The sequence below is a fragment of the Calonectris borealis genome, chromosome 16 (assembly GCF_964195595.1).
Source record: "Calonectris borealis chromosome 16, bCalBor7.hap1.2, whole genome shotgun sequence".
NCBI lineage: Eukaryota > Metazoa > Chordata > Aves > Procellariiformes > Procellariidae > Calonectris > Calonectris borealis.
The window spans coordinates 4,654,397-4,676,560 of NC_134327.1; the positions used below are offsets into that span (position 1 = coordinate 4,654,397).

At 42.0% G+C, this 22,164-nt stretch overlaps 1 protein-coding gene and 1 non-coding gene across 8 annotated transcripts in view; both read left to right on the plus strand.

Annotated features, from left to right (window-relative positions):
- Positions 1-2,287: 2,287 nt before the first annotated feature.
- The window catches only part of HAPSTR1 (HUWE1 associated protein modifying stress responses), a 56,109-nt gene continuing 36,232 nt past the window's right edge, over positions 2,288-22,164 (plus strand). For 2 of the 7 annotated variants that reach the window (XM_075164945.1, XM_075164946.1), the window contains exons 1-3: positions 2,305-2,726; positions 3,683-3,763; positions 7,963-8,238. In XM_075164945.1, coding sequence (XP_075021046.1) covers positions 2,507-2,726; positions 3,683-3,763; positions 7,963-8,238 — 577 coding nt within the window. In that variant the 5' untranslated portion in view covers positions 2,305-2,506. Of the gene's footprint in view, positions 2,727-3,682; positions 3,764-7,962; positions 8,239-16,550; positions 19,873-22,164 lie in introns of those variants that run through there. The other 5 variants (XM_075164943.1, XM_075164939.1, XM_075164940.1 and 2 more) reach the window with 5 other exon arrangements.
- On the plus strand, positions 18,879-18,984 carry LOC142089479 (small nucleolar RNA Z159/U59). The gene has a single exon (XR_012676211.1). It is a non-coding gene; the product is annotated as a small nucleolar RNA Z159/U59 (small nucleolar RNA).

A 22,164-nucleotide genomic window follows, 5' to 3' on the forward strand; every position in this document is an offset into this window, starting at 1 on the left:
AGTTGCCAACGTTATGCAACTCTTTAGAAATATTCAGAAAACCAGATGTGTGGTACACAAAATCCAGGATAGCCATGTCCCCTCCTACATCAAGCTCCACGCAGTCACTTCCGATCTCAGACCCTACAGAGAGCATCTGCAAAGCCCACTGAAGCTGACAGGAGCACTTTTGCTCACTTTTTGATGAGGGAGATGGATTTAAGTACCCTATTTATTGGAGAAGTACTTGAACACAATCCCATCACACATTCCCATTTGATGTCTTTCAATATTCAAACAACGTAAGAATATAAGGAATGAACATTTCCAAGTTATAGGTAGTTTATAAGAAATCCTATTCAACAGAGAAGATAGTTTCCTCTTCTGTTCTTTGTTTTCCTTAAAACAGTTGCACAGGAGAAAAATCCATGTTCCACCACAATATGTACTTACTGGCCTACTGATCAATATATGATTTACAAAACCAATTCTCATTTATTGTCAACATTTTAAAATTTTTAAGAATTTATTCCTTTCTTTTCTATGCTATCTTTGTACATTCATAAAAGCCCAGTAACTTATACCTAGGACTACTCCTAAACCTGCTGAAGTTCATAATCCTAAACAAGGATTGGACAGAGCTTTACCTAGAAAGGAACAGAATATCCATGCCTCTGTGTATGTGCATTAGTGTTATGAAATATATATTAAAAAGCCAATGCCACAACTTCAGTTTAAGAACACGTGCAGAGAGATATGGATACTCACAGGCTCATCCTTTCTGCTCACATGGAGCACCATAGCATAACCCACAAGGAGGAGGTCCCTAGTAGGTAGTCTCAGTGGTCTAGGAAAGATAGTAGCCTGCAGCTTTCGTTTTCAGTTGTCTTTAGAGATAAAAAATCCCCAACAGTTCTAATTATTTCCCCATACCATCTCTTTCCCCACTACGTATGATTTAGGCTTGAATTCCTGCACGTTTTAGGAAGTTGTATGAAGATCAACGTTCAAAACGGGAACAAGTACGGACTGAATAAAATAGACTGCCAGAGGAGGAAACAGTCCCTAAAGCTTGTGAGTGTTTCTAACATCCAGTGGGCCTGAGTGGGATGGGAACACCAGACTAGCAGTTTATGTGTAACACCAGTTTAATAACATGGAAGAGCTGGTCTGAAACCCAGCTGTGCACATGCAGCAGTGGCATTGCGCTCAGGACAGCGGATGCAAAACCACCTGCAGAGATGCCCAGCCTTTGCACGAGAGCAACAAAACCCAAGGGAGTATTTCGTAGAGGATGGAGAGGGAAACTCGAGGTGCTTGCCAGCTGATCGCTGTTTCTACACCAGTTCATGGCTTGGCTCACGCACTGGCTCGGGGGGACATCTGCTTTCGTAGCGTGGCTGAGCAGTTAGGAGGATGATTTTCACAGCAGCATTTTGAAGCGATCGTAAGGTAAATGAGTGCTTTAAACACATGCAAAGAAGCTGTGATTTCCATCTGTTTCTTGGAATTTTGCCTGGTACAGTGCAAATACACTATAAGAAGTGGTAAATAATACAAGTATAAAAATGGTAGAAAAGGGACCGCAAGGGTTTGAATCCTCATTGCCAATCTCCCGGCCGACACCTTGCCCTCTCAGGCGCCGGGCTCGGCCGTGCAACAGGGCTCAGCCCCGGCCCTCCGGCCCTGCGCGGCAGCCATTTTCCCCCGGGCCTGGCCCCGGCCTTGGCCACAGGCCGGGCGGAGGAAACCACCTCCGGGCGAGGATCTGCCCCTCAGGTGGGTCGCGCGGCGGCCGGCTGCCACCTCACGGGCTTTGGCGCCGCCGGCAGCGGCTGGGGGGAAGCCCGAGGCGGGGCACCGCCTTACCCGCTTGGGAAGGCCCCAGCGCCAAGATGGCAGAACCGCCCTGCCCTGCCCCCGCGGGCACCCCGGCCCGCGCAGCCCCGCTGCGGCCGTGGCGGGGCTCCAGGACCCCGAGCTGCCGCCCAGGCCCGCGCCCGCTGCGACCCGGGCCCGGCGCGGGGTGAGGGGCGCCGGCGGGCGGGGCCGCCTCAGGGCCCGGCGCATCACGCCAGGGGCAGGGCCAGGCCGCGCCGAGGGCGGCGGGGGAGGCCACTGCGCCTGCGCCCCGCGGCCGACGACATCTGCGCACGGGCGTGTGCCGGCGTAACCAATCTTGCGTTCGGGCCCGCCCCCCCGGTACGTGCCGCTTGATGGGCGTGCGGGCGGCCCAGTGAGGGCCGGCGGTGCCGTTCAAACCGGCGGTGCCGGGGCAACAGCGGCCAGTCGGGCGACGGGGGCGGGCGCTGGGCGGCAGCACGTTCCCAGGCGTCTCCGACGGGCTTTTACTGTGCTCGGGGCGGCGCCGGCGCTCAGTGTGTTTGGAGCCGGCGGACGGGCGGGCCGGGCCCGGGAGCATGGGGGTGAGGTAGGGCCGGCCCAGCTGCGGAGGGGAGGCGAGCGCGGCTGTCCGGCGGGGCTGGACCTGCGCGGCGGCGGGGAGAGACGCGGAGCCGGCCGGAGGATGGAGGACAAGAAGGAGGAGGGTGAGGCGGAGATCCAGGAGCACGGGCCTGAGCACTGGTTCAGCAAGTGGGAGCGGCAGTGCCTGGCCGAGGCCGAGCAGGAGGAGGCGCTGGCCCCGGAGCTGCAGGACGAGGCGGCGGCGCAGCCCGAGCACAAGCAGCAGAAGCTCTGGCACCTGTTCCAGAACTCGGCCACCGCCGTGGCGCAGCTCTACAAGGGTGAGCGCCGCGGGGAGGGGGGGGGGGAGACGGTGGGGAGGGGGGCACTGCTGAGGCGGCTGGGGCGGGACGGGGCTTGGCGGGCGGTGGAGCCCCAGCGCCGTGGGTTTGGGGCCGAGGCCGGGCCCGGAGAGGTGGTGGTGCGGGGGGGGGTCGCGGAGGCGCGGGGCGCCCGCGGAGCCGCCGGGGGTGGGGTGGGAACGGGGCCGCGGCGTCACAAAGGGGATGTGGCGGCGAGAGCGGCCTGGGCAGGGGGAGGAGCGGGCTTCCGGCCCGGGGGCTCCGCGCCCGTCCATAGAGGCAGACGGGAAAACAAAATGGCGTGAGGGGGAACCGTGGCCGCTGCCCGGACATCGCCCTCCGCGGCCTCCAGCGGAGCGGCCTGGGCCGGCGGAGCCGCTGGGCCGGCTCTTACCTCGGCCCGGCCTGGCCACCCTCCCAGCCCCGGACGGGCGGCTGGCGGAGGGGTCGGCCTGGGAGGCGGCCGGCGGGGCCCTGCCGGCCCGGGGGAGGCAGGGCGCTCCGGCGGAGAGCGGCTTCGGCGGGGAGCCGCGCCGGGAGGGTCCCGGTCGGCGGGGGCGAGCCCCGTGAATGCCCGGGGAGCGGCGGGCTCCGGGGGCGGGGAGGGTGGGGGCAGACCGGGAAGCCCGGCCCTGCCGCCGGCGGCGGCTCCTGACGCCCAGCCCAGGGAAGAGGCTCCGACAAAATGGCGAAGTGAGGGGCCGGCCCCATTGTGCGGCGGGGGCTGCGGGCGGGGGCCGGGCAAGGCGCTTCCCCGGCGGGCTGGGGGCGCCTCCGCCGCGCCCGCTGCCTGGGACCGGGCCGCTGCCGGCCCGCCCTTCTCGGCCCTGATCCCGAGTTGCCTTCGGAAGGTGGAACAAAATGGCGAAACCTAACATGGCCGTTCGGAGTTGGTGACTCCAAAATAAACAGCGTGTGTCCTTCCCTCCCTGCAGACCGGGTGTGCCAGCAGCCGGGGCTCTCCCTCTGGGTCCCCTTCCAGAACGCCGCCACTGCGGTCACCAACCTCTACAAAGGTAAGGGGCTGCCCCCCCCAGCTGCCCCGGCAGCCCTCCCTGCCGAGCCAGGCCCCACTCTGCCTCCTGCCCCGGCTTACTCATAAGCAGGGCCTGTTAATGTCTCTTATTCACCCTGATAAAATCTAACCCGAGACTGCTTCCTGAATCTTGCAAGTTTTCCCTGGGCCACTTTAGCTGACGGTAGCTGAATCTTTTATGTTGCCTCATGTCAGTGACTAATAACTTAAAAGCTGTTTTACTTTGAGACCCTTGAAAAAGGTTGTTTTTAACGTGTGGCTTGCTTTCATGAATTCAAGGGAAGAGTTCAGTAGCTTATTAAACAGTACTTAAATTTCCTGCATTTTGTATATGTCATGGTGTATTAAATGTTGGGATATCAGTATAATACATGTATATTTGCGGTTAAGCATAGGTTGGGTTTAGTGTTTGTACAATTCTGCAGAGATGTTACGTGACAAAAAGTTTTATCTTCTTGTGACAGTGAGGCTTCTTAAGTAAGCCTCCCAGTTTATTTTAAGCACTAGAATGTCATTATGACTGTGTCCAGGGTAGCTGTAAGAAAGCAGTGTTAGCCAAAACTTTGATAAGAGTGCAGTCCGCACGTGGCTGTGCTTTCGTGCTGTTTTACTGTGTGTTTCTGTCTGTCAGGATCTGTTTCTGAACTCTCCTGTTCTTTGGGTTGTCACAAGAATTCTTGTCTGCAGAAGAATCATTCAGTGGTTTCTAGTTTGCTTAGAAGATTGTACAAAAATGATATCTATATCAGTGGAAGCTTAAATTGGCGCGGTGTGATTCCCATTGTTACTGTCTTCTATTCCTAGGAAGGAAGAAACTTTCAAAGTTCTACACTGTTGTTTTTCTGACTTGTAGTTTGATTTTGTTGGGTTGTGGTGTAGTTTTTTTTCTTGGTCTGTACAGCATTATCTATAGTTCTAGGTGCATTTTCTTTCATTTGTCTCCAGTTTTCCCATTTTGGATTTGCTTTAAGCAATTGAACTTTAACATGTTTGTGATGGCTGATCAGGTTTCTGACAGATGTGGACAGAGCAAGGAGGAAATGTAGATGCATAACCCTCACTGCCAGACTTGACTCTTGCAGAAAGTGCATTTGGATGTTGTATATGTGTCATAGGTCATACAAAGGGGCAGCACATCTTATAACAGGGTAGGTGTTGGCCTGAGGGAGTGGGTCACTAGAACATGGTCTGAGACTCTAGTCACTTGAGCATGGTGCTAGAGTAGCAGCAGGTAGTGCTAATAAGTTGTCTGGAATAATTATAGTCTTTTTTTACAAATGGCATTGCTCTCCCTTACAGTGTCTTTACTACAAAGACTTAGGCTGTTTATTTTTGGTTAAATCATGTGATTACTCATGCTATAGGCAAAATGAGCCTTATTTTTCTTCAATAATGTGATTAACAGAAGATTATGTGGTGATCAGGGAAACTAGAATTTAAGTAGGAAGCTGTCTTTAGTCAGGTGTGATGTAATACTTCAAAAAGCAGCACCTGAAACAAATCTTTCCTTAAAACAGATCTTTAAGAAGTGCTGAAGTACCTCAGTTATTCAGAACTGCTATCTTTCAATTTTAAATTAACTTCCAAGTGGGTAGAAATTTGTTGAGAACACAGGCAGAACCATCTAGGTACTGTCATACCAGGCACATTGGAGTCTCTTAATGTGAATTTGCCTTCCCTAGTGATGAACATGGCTTTTCAAAAAAATCGCCTCTTGTTTCTCCCATACTCAGTAATGTTTGTATTTTGGAGGACTCTGTCCTGTACTGGAGAAGTACTTGGTGTGGTAAACTGAACATCACAAACTGCCTCTTGCCCTGTCAGCTGGTTTCTGATCTGATAAATGTTTGGAATTTTGAGGCATCAAAATTCTTTTAACAAGTGATACATGATGAATAGTGCATAAGGAGAATGCCATGATGTCTTGAATGTCAGCATTTTTTCTGAAAATAGATTAGAAGTTTAATATCACATCTCACTGCGAAGGTCTTAAATCATGAATTTCTGATTGGTGCTGGTGATAGAGGCCTCATTTAAAGACATTTGATTATCTTCCAGATTGCAGTAAAGAAGTGAAGGTGTGGCTTGTAACATAGGATTTAGAACTTAAGGCCACTGTAAAAAGTCTTAGGCATATATTAGAATAGGATTTCTGAGCCTACAATTTGTCTTATTTTTATTAAAAAAAAGCTGAATGTTTGGTAATGTTAGTTTTGATTTAGTAATTTCAGGATGTAGGCAGCTTGACTGCTTATATTTTGCCAGCTTAACTTTGTAAACACAGTAGTTATAGCTTTTACCATAAAAATCTAATCCTTCCTGGGGTAATGATGCTTGAAATTTGTCCAGGCTACATCAGCAGGCAGTGTGTTTGACCTCATAACTAGTTCATAGTTAGTCTGTTGTAAAGCATTCTTGTATACAAGGAAAGCAGGTTATTGACAAAAAGCTGGGCTCCTTGCCTCTCAGAAGGACTTTCTCGTGGTATTTAGGGAAGTGATTAAAGGACTATTGTCAGTTTTCAAATTAGCTCCAAAATGTTTGGGGAGCTTTTACTAGTGAGTGCATTGGAGCTTTAGCTGCTGTGGAGTATAAAATGGCTGGAGGAATAATCTGTCATGTTGCCATTGCTTTCACAGGAATTAGCATTTGTAAATCTTCTAGCCTTTTGATTACAAAGCAGCATAGGCAAAATACTCTGAGAGTGCATAAAAGTAACTAACATGGTACGTGTACTCTATGTATACTTGTATAGCTTATATTCTAAAAGCCCCAAGATTTAGCTATGATCAATTTGAGATGTTTTTCTTTTTTGGTAGATTGTGTTATTTTTGAAGTGCTGCTCTTTGATAGTGTAGATTTCAGTACTGTCTTTTGTGGACCATGGAGTGGTGCCTTAGAACATAAGTCTAAGAATAGCATTTCATAGTGATTATTTTTGGGTTTTTTGAGTGTAAGAAAACTAGATTAGATGTGTATGTCACTGTTTACCTGTAAACCAATATCTTGGACAGCTGTTGTTAAATAAATCTCTTAATATTGTTCTGGGCAAATGGCTCTTATGTTGGACTTAATTAGTAAAGCAAGAATGTAGAAAGCTGTTTTAATCAGCTCTGCCAGATTTAAAAAAAATAATCTATGGAAATCAAGTAAATGAAGTTGGAGTGGATATGTTGATGTCTTTTAATGGAGCAAGGGCTAACATAGCAGTAATTTTCATAAAACTGAAATAGTTGTTGGCAGAGCTCTGATAACAAATCTATGACAAACAAGATGAGCATAATTGTGTAGAGAATATGGTTTGTCCCACCTGTTACTGTTGTCTGAAATTTACTCATGCTTAAACTAGTAGCCAGAAATGTACTTACCGAAGTTTGAAAACAATGTAATATAAGGCATTTAAGAGTGCCTCTTGGAGGCACAGTTACAACTGATGTGCACAGGTGACCAGTTACATCAATGGAGAATGAAATTGCATTTTGTAGTAGGATTAATTGCAAATAATGTGTTTAAAGCTTCTGTATGTAAAATTTGCAATGGGATCTTAAATGGGGAAGGAAATTTTTTTAGACTTCCTTTGTAAATGGTATGTTGCCTAGTTGAAAGGCATTGGGGACCCTTGTGTTCTAACTAGTTTCAAAACTATGGCCTCCTGTGAATTGCCTCTGCAATTGAAATTCAGATGAAACTAGAGTGACTCTAAAGAAATCTGAGTTTTCTGAAAATTCCTTACCAATCAGAATCAAGAAAAGCAGTTATTCCTTTTGGTTTTGTGGGGTTTCTTGACTGTACTGAAGCACTGTAAGAGTGCGTCTCTTAAGGTGCATTGTCTCTTAATTTAAGTACCTTCCTCAGACTGACAAGCTCAAAGTGTATTTTTAATGTTAATGCAATATGGTTTTGTAAACAGTGCTGTAGTGTTGACCTGAAGTGTAGTAAATGCTGTTTAGGTGGTGCTTGAGTGGAACTTTTTAGCTAATATTCTCTTAAGGTTTAATATGACTCATCTTCAATGCTAGCTAATTTGTTACAGCTAACTTGGTACTGCATTACAGTAACCTGTAGAAGATATACTTCTTTCCCATGGTTGACAGGGAAGCCATATCAGTGATGTGCCATACTATACCTTGCTCTATCTGTAACACTTACTAAGAAAACTTTTTTTTTGTCTTCTTGCAGAAAGTGTGGATGCCCATCAGCGAAGCTTTGATGTAGGAATTCAGATTGGCTATCAGCGTCGGAATAAGGATGTGTTAGCTTGGGTTAAAAAACGCAGAAGAACTATTCGTAGAGAAGACTTGATCAGCTTCCTATGTGGAAAAGTTCCTCCTCCAAGAAATTCTAGAGCTCCCCCAAGACTGACTGTAGTATCCCCTAACCGAGCTACTTCAACAGAAACTAGCTCATCTGTAGAGACTGATTTGCAACCCTTCCGTGAAGCCATAGCTCTGCATGGTAACAGTAATTTTTTCAATACTACTTGGTTAAAATTGGGTGGGGGTTCTTAAAGCATGTCTGGCTCTTGGCCATTGTTGGTGTCATAATATGTCATGTACCTGATGTTCCAGCTGAAGGTATCTCCTTAATTCTCTAAGGGAGTTTTTGCATGTATAAGGCATGTAGCTACTAAAAAGTTGCGTAGTCAAATATTTTGAATGAGGAAAAGGTATTGTATAAAAATGAGGTTTGGATCTAATATTCTACAGCTGTGAACTCAACAGTTACGTAGCAACTTTTGGTAGTGTTTTTGAAACATGAAGAGACGTGGCATTCATACCAATGCTAAAGTAAACAGAATTCTTGGAAAATGATAATACTATGCTAGCAACTAGTTAAATACTAAGATTTGACTAGTGACAATTCACTAGCAAATTTTTGCAGGGCTAGGGAGGGAATTTGATGTCTGAAGCTTCTGTCTTTCAGGTACCTTACCTCGCCCTAGTACTCTTGTTGTTATGCACTGGATAATATGGTTTAGCATTCTACTTAAAGTACCCTAGAAAGGGTGCTTCACTTGCACATCATTGTGATAGTTGAGTCCTGTTCAGAACTTAGTTCTAGTTCACTTTCAGTCTTAAATTTTGTCTTCCAGTGTCATACTGAATTTCCTTCCTTGCCATCACCAACAATGTTGGCGATGTATCTTTTCTCTTTTTCAGATATGAATATTCAGTAGCTTATTCTGCATTGGCCTGTTACCTAGCAAGTGATAAAGAAAAATGTGTTTTAAATTGCTCCTGAGGTGAAATGAAGCGGTTCTTCTGTGGGTTTTATGCCTTCTAAAATTCTAAAGGGTAGCAGATATCTTGAGGTATAAATAGTAGACCATTCTAAAAGGAAAAAATCAAGCTATCTGGAAGTACAACCTGAGAAACTTAAATGAAATTTTTACTGTCTCAATATTCTCAGTGGGTGGTGGAATTAATGAGTTAATTAGATGAGTGGATTCCTGAAAATGCAGTTGTTGCTTCTGCTATGCTGTGGTGGTTTTTCAAGATACATAAGCCAGACACTTTTACTGTCTAGGTGATAGCCTAATTCTGGTATTGTTTGCTGCTCTGTTGCCATTTAAATCAAGCATGCTTCCACCCAGTCAGGTAGTTTTTGGCAGTTTTCCTTCTCGTATTGGAAGCTGGCTAGAGAATTCTGTGCACCAGTATTGCTTATCCAGTAGGTAAAGCTAATTTCACGAGGAGGACAACTGCAGAAGCTGGCTCTCACCTAATACAATGTAATAAACGCCCTCTTAAAGTCTTGTTTTCTGAAACTGTAGTTGAATGCGATGTGCAGTTGCTTTAACTATAAAGGCTTACTTTCAGGTGAGACTAAGCTGGGTAGACTCACTTCAGCACAGTGAGCTCTCAAGCAGAGTAAAATCAGAGGCATTTTTATTGGTAATATGGCTCTTTTCATGTTCTTGTATTGTTTCGTAGCATCTGTCTTGTATAGGGGTGGTTTATGGAAGTCACTTCTCTATAGCATGGGAATCTGAACCATGAAGTATGAAGTTTTTTCATACTTCATAACCTAATGCAGGGTCATGAGGACTGTAGGAAGTTCCCTGCTCTGCATTGGCACTGCAGGGGCTAGAAATGCACTCTTCCCCTTCATCAGCTGGTTGACAAGATTACATGTCAGTCACCTTCTGGATTAGGTTCTCTTGATATCAGTTTCAATCTGGTCTTTGACACAAATGCTTTTGTGCTAATCCTTTAGTGACTAGGCTTGTATTTGGCCTCATAACTGTTTTTAGGTTATTGCCTACAATGTCTGTGTTCCTTCGGCTTCTCCCCTCCTTTTCTTTAACGTTAGGGAAGCTGTGATTAAACTGTCTCCCAAACTGTTTTCCTATTTATCATAGGGCTTCTCAGAATTCTGTTTTGATTTTGAAACCTGTGTAGGATCTTCAGGTGTGTGGAAAATTAATGTCCTCTGTAGGGCTATGTTTATCTTCATTTTTTGGCAGGCTGTTTAAAAGTGATTTGCTGCTTCTAGGTATTGTGAGGAAACATGAGAAAACCTGGTGATAGTGAATAGCAGTCTCAGCAGGTGTTCGGGACTAAGCTTTAGGGGGAATTTTTGACAGGCATGAAAAGGAGTGAGGCTTTGTTTTGTGCTGGTAGGCTTCCTGTGGAAATGAAGTATTTCTCTATTGGTAATGTGGATGGGCTGAATTAGATTTGATGGGTAATGCTAAAACTTGCTGCTCTAAGCAAGATCTCTTAGTGAAGCAAGGATAGGTATGAATCTATGTCATATTATGACACCAAATAAAGCTCTGTTGAAATTGAGCTGGTTTATTGACTTCTCAGAAGTAGGTACTAATACATGTCAAAAAAACCACGGTCCTACAACTTGTTGATCTTGCTCTTTGATGGGGGAGATACCTGTATTTTGATCATGTAACCTCTAAATGCTTCATAATCACCTCTGAAAACTTTGACAGGCACTGTGGTAACAAAGTAGCTAATAATTAAATATTTCCTGGAACATCAAACACAATTCTAGGTGTATGCCCTAGACTAAAACATCAGAGAAGAGTATCTTTAGGTATCAGTACAATCTTAAAACTGTATGCTGCATCTGAAGAGAAATCTGTTAAAATTGGGTTTTTAACCTTACCTCTTCTATCTCAAACCTTGTTATATCTGACCTATATTGTAGCTTGGCAAGGTAGTTAACAGTTTTCTTGATGAAAGCTAGGGATTTTGAACCCAAAATTTAATCCTGTGATATTAGTTATTAATAGTCTTTGTGCTATAAGGAAACTTGTTCTTCTCTACTGTTCTGCTTTCAAGACTTGTTACAGTAGTTAAAAGCAAAATGGTCATGCAAAAACTATAATGACACAAGAATGTTTAAGGTGTATGCAATCTACCTTTTTCTTTTAACTCTATGGCTTGTATGCTGTGCAGCTGTTACTGAAATCTTTAGTGTAACTTAAGGGTACTTGAGAATGAGTTTTTGGAACTAAGTAACCTCTTGAGAGAGTTAAACTCTCGTAAATAAAAAAATGTTTGCCCTTAATATTAGATTTCTGTTAATAGTGTGCTGATGGGTAACTTTTGAAATAAAACATGGCTGGAAACTTGAACTGTGAATACCTGAAAAGACATTAAAGCCTTCAAGAAAAGCTGAGTAGTTAGCTCAAGGTAATATAGGCTATTTTACTCTGAAGTTCAAGTGGATTTTTCTGAAACCTCAAGAACTGTACATCTGATGATGCTTAGTGTTTTACGATGGGATAGTAGAAGATAAATACCTTTATTGTTGAACATCTCAAGTAGAGTTGGGTTTTTAGTTTCTGCCAGACCCTAAAATGTCACTGCAGTTAGCATAGGTGTGGATGTATCTTTACCTACTTTCTGGATGCGTATTGCCATATCCAATTCTGTAAGAGAAGAGTTTCAAATGACAGAGTTATATCAAACTGAGCTAATAGTCATAAGATTCCCAAAAGTTGATGTGTGCCATGTCATTTTCTGATTGGCTGTAGCTAGCATACTAAGCCTTGCAGTGCTTGGTGGCTGTGCACAGTCCATGTTTGAAATGATGCTTTGGTCTTTTAATGTGGGATGTGCCCCATGCTTTTCAAACCATTCTCCCAGCATAACGGGGGAAAATGCTATGATTTGAGGAGTGGGAAGAAGTAAGCATGGGAAGACAATGATGAAATGCATTAGACTTGAGCACTCTTAACTAAAAATGTTGTGAGTGGGCAACAGCACAGTGAGGGAGTGTTAGTTCTTTTGCTCCTTAGCTTTAATGTTGATGTATATCACTAATGTGATTCAGTCTCTTTTGGGGGGTGGGGAACCCTTGCTCTAGCATGTAGAAGTGTGTGACTTCGCCCCTTCAAAGAGCCTGAATTTCCATTAGGCCTTCTCTTCTCAAAATATTAAATTGCAATATAAAACATCAGCAGTTGTTAGCAGAGTGGAGAAGAAGCAGTTGGTGGAAGAGGGGATAGGAGAGCAGAGTTCAGGTTAGTTTGAAAGAGTGCAACTTAAAGGTTGTGTATATATATAGCTATCTTAGAGTTGGGTATTGGTATGTACTGCTAAAACTTGCTCTTTGAGCAGTACTGTGAAAGGGTGAGTGTGACACAGAGGAGTGACAAGGATCTATCTGCATGCCATTTTGTATTTATCTGGAGTTATTAACTAATTCTTGCTTTAATCACACTTATCTAAGCATGAATGTTCTTTTTGATACTTCCTGATTAAAACTTCTGGAAAACAATAGTAACACTATTATTATACAGAACAGTAGTTATCCAGTATATTATACTGTGGCAGTGACCTGAATAACTCATACTCATTATGGACATGGTTATAGTGCAGATAAAACAGCATTTTCAGTTTGTTAGGCCAGTGTTGATAAACTTGCTAATTTTGAGTGGACAGTTTTATTTACCTGAAGTATTTCATACTCTATAAAATATATAGTTTTAGCCAAGCATTCTAGTCACTTGGTAGGTTTGGAGAGTACTTAGTTATAAATTAGCTAGTATTGGTCACAATTTCTTCTATACTGCAGCTTTTTCTAATAGTACAATAATAAATGCTTTAGAATATAGCTTCAGATAAAAGCAGAGTTTTTTTGTGAAATTACTGGCTATGAAACACCATATTGTTGATGATTTGACTGAAAGATATGGCAGGACTGAGAATGTAGTAAGTACTGCGAAATATTTCAGATATGCCCTCCACTTCAATCCTTCCAAGTTTAAAAAGGGAGAAGGAGCCATGTGTCCTGTCTTAAAGGCCTTTCATAAAAAAGGAAATGTCTCCTGCAGAAAGCAGTGGGAGATTTCAGGGATGGTCATGAGATCATGAAAGAAGTAAAGACACTTCAGTAGCTGTTTGAATCTCTATCCCGTTGTATAGACAAAACTGATGTGCCTGTGAATAGGTCATGTTAATCACAGTACAGAAATCTGAGGTTGTGAAATGGTGTTGCTAACAGTCATGTCATCTTACTACTTCCTAGTATCTATTACTGCTTACTTTCTGCTTTAAATGGTTAAATGCTTTGGGAAGAGGTCTCTGAGTCCACTGAAAACTTAAATTCAGAATAATTCACAATAAATGGGTTTTCTGAGATTTCCTCTTTGCATTGCAACAACATTCCAAGAAAAAATGAACTGCGGATCACAGTTCAGTTTCAGATCCTGAAAGGTGTTTTCTCTGTGAACAAAAAATACATCTTTTCTATTGCATTGCTGATTGTCTTCAAAGGCGTTGCTTCCATGAAATGGCAACTTGATATTTCAGTGCATGCCTTGAATTTTCTTTCTGACTCTTCTATGTTAGCTTGATTACCCAATCCTAAACTGTGATCTAAATGTTTCATTTGACAGTTCTGCTCTCTTGGATTGATGTGTAGTGCTATGTAATGTGGTTAACTGCCAGTAACTGATACCAAATTGTCACTCAGTCTGTTAGCATACTCAGTAATGACTGTTCCTCACTTGTTCAGTATTAAATACCTGTATGAGATGCAAGATTAAACTGCAACTAGAAGCCCATGTTGTGATGCAATATCTTTGTACTCCTAGCTCTGTAGAAATTAATTCAAAACTACTCTCCTGCCTTTGACACTAGGTTTGATTGAAGATTTTAACAACTTGATTATTTCCTGAAGGTTGTTTATGTCTTTATATTTACAGTGATTCAGTATCACCTAAATATTGGAAAGTCAATGCCTGCTTGAGGCATTGCTTGCAAACCTTGGCAGTCTGTTTTAGAATATGCTGCAGGATATTACAGATGCATCTTTTAATTCTGACTTGTATCTACTATTTTAAAAAATGCCTGTTACTTGAAAAGGCTCTACTTAAAACAGTTCTTGAATGATGCCAAAAATGTATTCTCACATCACAGGTCAGTTTTGGGGCTTATTTATAATAATTTGTTTCTCCTTACTTGGGCATCAGACATAATAAAAAGATGTCATGATAAAGCTGAATTCGAATATTGATCATTTGGTTATGGATTGTATAACGTAAAAGTAAATGACTGATAAGTGGTGTAAATTGTTGACTCTCAGTGGAAGTAACAACACTGAACTTGTGTGTTCAGAGCAATTTTGCTTGGAATAGTGATGTGGGGGGAAATCTGTGCAATCAGTTTGGATTTGAAAAAATGTCACCTTCTGTGCACTGTCAAATTTTTTCCAATTTAAATGTACAGGATGAATTAATGTTGTTCTAATGTATGTCATGCCAGTTGAAATTAAACTTGCTGTTGTCTTTGAATTGTGAAGTGATTTGTTACCTGCCCAAATCTTGCACATTGGTGGTTTATCCAAGTTATGGTATCTGAATTGGCATTTTCCTCATGCATCATCCAGTTAGCTACTTTACTTTCTTTAGTAGATGTACCGGAACCTCTTTTCATAATGGTTTTGAATTTAAGCTTGACCTTAATCCTGGGAGTACTGGAACAAACCTTGTTTCTGAATTACCTTTTCACTGAAACAGCTTCTGCTGTTTAAATACTTTCTGCCATTGTGAATGAAAGATGATTTTAATATTAATAAAACCTGCAGGGTCCCTGTCAGGCTTCAAATGATGCTCCTGGGTTGTGTTGGAATGCCAGTTAGAGCTGTAAGCAAAAGCTCTAGGAAAGCATCAGTGATTAGTGGCTGTTTCTACTGGTTGTTGTATAATGCCCAATCTGTGTAAAAGTCTATCCTGTGCTGCTACAAGATACAAGCTTCAAATGTTCATTCAACAGTACTGTACAATAGAGTGAAACTGGTTGGCCTGTTTTATCCTGACTTGTATATTAACCTGCCACTGCTGCAGATGGCTTTAGAATTTGTCTTGCGATTGAGGTTTCTGGCAACTGACCTAGTAGCTCTAGCAGCCTTCTCTTCATAGAGCCTCTGAAGTTGCTTGTTTATCCTATCAGCAGCTAATAGGTAGGGTTTTGTTAGGCTTTACCTGTCAGTGTATGACTTCTGGCTGCCTACTTGACTATATATGAAGATGTGTATTAAATGGCTTTGCACACACACAAGATGTATGATGGCTGGACAAAGGCATAGAGTATTTGAGACTGGAGAAAACCTCTGAGAGAGCTCAAGATTTTGAAGGCTACTGAGACACAAATCTTCCTAGACAGCTTAACGTTTGCTTGTTCTTATTGCTAGAAAAATATAGAGATGTAGATCTTGTCTGCTATTCTTCATCTTCCTGCATGGCTCTTGATTTGGTTTATTTCTAGGGCCAACAGATGGTTTTGTACTTTCCTAATAATACTCAGATTTGAGGCAGTTATGATAGCAAAGATGTTTGTTTTATATCTGAGCTCTTGTTTATCTACAAATGCAGCCTGAATTCCAAATTAAGAAGAATTGTTAGGCTTTCATGTACTAGCTCTTACTAAACTCATGTTTTGGAATGTCCTGCTTTTGCAAAGTTGTAATAGTAACATTACTGAAAACAAGCAGTTTAAATTAGTATGAAGTTCATGGTTTTCTTGTTTATGGCCTTGTTTCTACAAGAAATAAACTTTGTTTTAATTAAACATTGTATTAATAACCTGAACACAAACCAAAGTGATTGCAGGGTACCTGTGACAGTGTTTTGGATCACATCTGTCAATAGCAAATTTTGGGGGATTGTCATGTGGTCTTGTTTGGCTTATTTTTTTATTTGTAAGTGCTCTTTTGAATTCTGATAATACTAATATGTTGGCTAATAGTGGCAGCCATGAAATAAAGCTTCTATTTAAACACTAGCTGTGTATAGACCTGTCTGAGATCTGCTGTCATACTGCACTTTTCTTTAGAACTACAATAACTCAAGAGTGAAAGGGAGCAGGATGGTGGTGTTTGAAACAAGACTGAGTCAAGTCAACCTGAAAAGCTCTTGGTAGGGGGATTTTCATTCTGGGTAACTATTGGTCTAGTGTGAAGCCTTCATATTGAAATAATCTACTCTTGAGTATGTACGCATATTTTGAATAGCCTGTCACGCTTGTGGAGCTAGCATTTGCCATAGTGTGCTGTTTACAACCTGGTGTATAAGCTCACTTCTAACGTCATAAAAAGCAGTTCTAGTTATTGCTAGATTCTTATATGGACTAAAAGCTGGGAAGGTGTGGTCTGGACTTCAGATAAGTAAGTGTGGTACAAATAATAGGATGAAGGGCATTTAACATACCACTAGAAGTCAGATAAGTGTCATCCCTCTGCCACACATGGGAAACTAACTTTCTTTACTGTTTGACCTAAATGCTTTTTCTTTTTTCCCCTAGGTCTTAGTGGTGCAATGGCTAGTATAAGTGTTCGCTCAAGTACCCCAGGCTCGCCCACTCACGTGAGCAGTGGCTCCAATGCTAGTCGAAGGAGAAATGGACTCCATGATGTTGATTTGAACACTTTCATATCAGAAGAAATGGCACTCCACTTGGACAATGGTGGAACTAGAAAGCGTACCTCAGCCCAGTGTGGCGATGTCATTACAGACTCACCAACTCATAAACGCAACAGAATGATCTAAACTGCAAAAATTTCAAACCCACCATGCTGCTTGAAAGCCACTTGATCCTCAGAGTACTATTGAAAAGGAAACATGAGGCCATCTTTCCATATTCACTGTTTAAGACAAATGAATTCAATAATTGCCATAAAGGAAATTTTAGATATTACATTAGATGCCTCTTGTAACTGCGGCTTTCTTAAACTATATTCTTAGCAGAGGACATCAGATATTGTGTAGTAGTTAGCAAGATCATCATAGGCAAACATGTATCCGTTCCAAGGCTAAAAGTGACCTTACTTGTATTCTTAAAGGGAAAGGAAATTTCAGATGTTTATTTGGTTATAGAACGCTTTTTTTTGTCCTTATTTCCTGCTGTGTTGAGTATTTGCTTAAACAGTATTGCCAGTTTGACTGAAATTGTCTACAACATGACTTGGCATCTTTGTCAAAACTGCAGGCTTCCATTTTTGCAGCACTGTACCATGCACCTAGTTTCTATATAGTAACAGTGTGCAAGTTATAAATATTGGACTGTACCCTTTTTAGTTTTAAAAGCAGTTGATAATTCTGGTGATTGTGTGATAATGTAAAGAGGTGCTATGATGGTCATGCAATTAATACTTAATATTGAATCAATACAAGGATCTTTATTGGATTCACTTTGTGTGTTTTAGTGCTCTGAAGTAGCAATATTAAACTTTTCCCCGATTAACTTCATAGGCTTTTAAATCAGTTTGAGAAAATATATGTACTTATTGGTATTATCCTCGTGGTAATCATACACAGTGCAGACTGCACCAGTGCTGACCTAAATTTAGAGAAAGATGTCCTGTAATTGGAAAATAGGCTTTTCTGTTCAGTATTAGTGAAGGGTAGGTTTTGTGTACACCCATATCCCATTTTACATTTCTTGTGAAGTAATTGCCCATTGCGGGGGAGGGGTGGGAGGAGAGGGAATGAGGGGGGAATAGTTGGAAAAGGGGTGTGTTCTAACAAGTAAGACTTCTGGTCACATGTGGAAACTTGGACTAACTTAAACAAGATTCTGTGTGATGCCATCTCCTTCAGGAGGGAGTGACATGCAGGTTCTGTGAAGTGCTAAGAAAATAATTTAAAACTGGAAGTTGATTATAAAGCTCTGGATGAATTAAAAAGGATAAATGGCTTTCTTTTTGTGTTGAGCTTACATTCATAGGATTGAACTCTGGCTGCCATAACTTAAGCATAATCTAAAACTGAACTAGAGATCAAGACTGATCTGCTGCAAATCCGTTTCTGAATGGGGAAGGATATGTGTCAGTCTCAAAGAGTGTCCTAACTATTTTTACATGTAGATGCAGCAAGTCTTTGGTGGAGAGCTCTGGCTTTTAGGGCCTCTAAATCTCTGCCTAGAAAAGGGATAATACAGGAGGAGTAAGAAAATGAAGAGCTCCAAACCTGCAAGTTGGGAAGGGGTATTTAGCGAGGTGGTATGCATGCTTTAACTGGAAGCATAGGCTGATTCTTGGACGAAATGCAGCTATGCTAGATTCACAATACTAAAAAAATTGTGGTGTTCTAGCTCAGTTAAGGCACCTTGAGCTCCATGTTAATACACAGCTCTTCAAGACTTTTGCTTATGTGCGTGTAGAGTCAGATCTTTTTTTATATTATCTTCTCTGTTTGAAGCAGACTTTGCTGTAGTTTTGCTCCTTTTTACCCTGATGTCCTCTCATTGGTGTTCTGTAGTCAAGGCAAGACAGCAATGATGTGTTAAATTCTCAGAATTCAAGGCTCTCTAAGAGCATGATTTTCTTGCTTTGTGGTGCTTCCATCAGATTTCTTTACATTGAAGAGCTCTTGAAGATGTCAACAGTTGCACAATACTGTAGCTAGAGGTTCTGTAGCTTATGGGACAAGTGTAAGAACTGTCCAAAGCACGATGGTAAAACTGTTCAAAGCCCCCACCTGTGTTACATAACTGAACTTGCACATCACCTGAAGACTCAGTGTACATTAATTTCAGTTACTACTATTAACTACGATTCATAAGACTTATTTTATGTAAGATATTAATACTGCATAAAGCTAGTTTTCATTTGGAGACTGCATTTTCAACAAAGATTTTGAAGATGGTATCTAAATATATCTGTTAGTATTTATTAGGCTGTTGGCAGAGGGATTTTTCTATTGCAGAAGAAAAATCTGGAGTCCTGAACAGAAAGGACATGTGTGAGAACCATTCTTCAGCTCTTCTGTTTATTCATTAACTGGCTTGTACAACTAAGATGCTTACGCTCCGCAATTTCTAACACACTTTACTATTACATGTGGTAAAGGTAACATCATATTGGTATCAGTTCTGCATATATGGATTGAACTTTAACAGTGCTTCTGGTCTAGCCCAAATATTCAGAGCCTGTTCAAATTACTTCTCCCCTTCCTTGCAGTGAAATAAATCCTGTTAACGCTTTGAAGTGTTAATTCAGTCTAGTACCACCTAAAACTAAATTTGTCTGGCTTTTTATTTAATTTGTGCCATTTTTCTTTGGAAAAAAGCAGGCTTAGATACTAAACTGGTTGCATTAATGTTTTTTTTGCTTGTATCTTAAATATTTGGCAACTTTTTGATTGTTTTTTGTTTAGCCCAAACTGTTGTTTGCTCTTTGTTAACCTCTGCCAGAATGATCAAAAATGCATGTATTCACCCGGTAAACACAAGGAGAACAGGTTGTCTCTTAAAAAAATAAAAGTCCAGTACCTGTTGCTTTGAAGACTATTTCTTGTGCCAGTGTAGAAAATTGATGTTCTGGAAATAGCTGTCAGCGATTATCCAAACTGTAGCTCCTGGAGCCAGAAGTGAGTTGGTTTCCTGTAAGAAACACTGAATTGAGAACTGTTTAGTTTGGTAAAAATGGTGCTTACTTTTGCTTTCTCCTATGAATCGTATAGTTGACCGGTCTCTTCTCCATGTACATCAAATCTAACATGAATGTGCGGCAAGTTACATAAAGTACATCCTGCACTGAAGCTACTGAGCTTGGCTTGCTTATTAATGAAGTAAGTTTTAAATGTTAAATTTAAATCTATATTACAATAAAGTAATGCAAAAATGATTTTGGCTGAAACTGAAGTCCTGCAGTTAAACTTACTCTCAAATGTGGTTTACCCAGCTGGAGTAATAGAAACTCTAAGTCATAATAAACCTAATAAAAAAATAAATACAACTAATCAGGCTGCTTTGTAGTTCTTTAAGTTTCTGAATAGTACAGTCTATCAGTAAACCCAAACCAAGATACGGTTAATGTGAGTTGACAGGCTTATTTGGTTCTGCAGAGTAGGATTTTTCTTCAGGAATCCAATTTGATGGTAGCTGTTCAGTCTAGCTACACTTAGGCTTTCCTTTGTCTTTCATGCACTAATGAAGATACTAAGAATTGGGGTGTACTGTTGCATTTGTACAAGATGTTCTGCAGAGTTTAACATCACTAATACTTAGGAAAAGTATCTTAAACTATGCCACTTAAAACCTCTTTAGAAAGTTAAGTGGTATTGACTTCAGTGATAGAGCTTTCCAATCTTTTGCAAAAGAATCCTCGGACTTAAGTGAAAAAGAATCCTCGGACTTAAGTGAAATTAGGTGCTTTAATTAGCAGCTTTTCCTGCTTTATGTGGGTGTCCCTAAACCTGCAAACTATTTTCCACTTGCTGTATCAGCATGTCTTCCTTATGAAGGAAAGCTTTATTTCACAGGAGCTTTTGAGTTAAAAATGTCTTTTTTTTTTTAATGTTAACATTTTTTCACTTCTAGCCAATGAAATGTTCCTGTGGGGATTTGGAAAGTATTCTTAAATGACTTCTAATAAAACAGCATCTTTCAAATGTTAGCCTAGAGCTACTTTGGCAGAAATAAGGAATGCGCACCTGACTTGTTCTGCTGAGGTCGCGGCACCAGGTGGGGCTGACGGTGTCTGGGGTGGCTCTAGGCCCAGCGGTGCTCTCATTCCAGATCCGCTGGTTATCGAAGGGGTGAGGACGGCACTGGCCCGTGGCAGTAGCTGTGCCTCTCCACAGCTTTCCTCCTCTGCGCCTGTAGCTCCTGCGGGTGGTTGGAGGGTGGTGAGCTTTCTCCGGGAGCTTAGGATGAAGTGGCTCTGTAGTCAACACTGGTGCTTTCTGCTGTCATTCTCTCACACCATCTCAAAAGGGAAACTAAACGTGTCTCAAGCTCACGAGGGTAGCAGTGAACAAACCAGCCAAATTCACTTCTGTGTAGTACGGAAGCATCACGTAGCTCTGTGTTATAAGAGAGACTTGGAAGCTCAATGTTTCTCAGGGGGTCATAAGATTCCAGCATTTCTTATGTGACTTCGCTTTGAGTAGTGATGCTGCTGCTCTTGTGGCTGATATTACAGCATCTATCTGGGTATTTCGAACAGTGGGACTGTACGTAAGGGCTGTATTTTCATTGACTAAGATGGGATGTGGTGGGGGAGTGCACGGGATTATGACCTCATTGGGATCTGCTGCGAGCCCGTTGGGCAGGCACTATGGTTTGTAGAAAATCTTGAACTTCAGTATAAAAAGTCCTGATCAGTGGGTTAAAATAGCATCTAAGACCACTCTTAATCATGCCTTAAAATATTTCACCGTTCTTATATTGACTTTGTTTTAAGTGTAAAGGTGAAGTCGGTTCTGGATGCCAGAGAACAGAACAGCAAGCTATGCATGAAAGGAAATGCTGGGGTCCTCGTTTGTATCGTCAAGGTGTAACACTGTCTTGCATCTTTGTCGGAAAGAAACTCAGGATGCTTTTCCAGCTCTGAAAGTCAAGCTGCAAGAATTCCGGTACTTTGTACATCTAGTGTCCTTTTTACAAAGCATCAAAGCAGAGGCTACAAAATGTTTGCATTTAAAATAGGTACACTAAAAATCGTGTTCTAAGTCTCTACTGGAGTTTTGATGGGTCACTTCGAGCTCTTGCCCATACAGCCGTGTGTAGCTCTGCTCACAGAATACGGTCAATGCTGAGAAGTCCAAGGTTTGCATTTGTTTCTTTATTAATGCGTATTTTTGGTTTTATGTTGGTAACTGTTTGAACCTAGCTTTCTTGTTTTGAAGTGAATTCCTGGAGTCTTATCTGTAATGCAGTATGCAAGAGTAAATGAGGAGAAAATACCAAGTTTGTTCTGCTGTTTAACTGAGTAATTACTTGATCTCGTATAGTTAGTAACTCCAGATGCATATAGTATTGCCTCTCTGCAAATTAATGATCTTTAGACCACTTCCAAACCACAAAAATCTTTACATCTCTGGAATGCTTTAGGCCAGTCTTGTAGCTATTTTTTAGAAAGACCTACTGTGCTTTTTTGAATATAATTAAAATTATAAAGCTCTGGGGAGAGAGT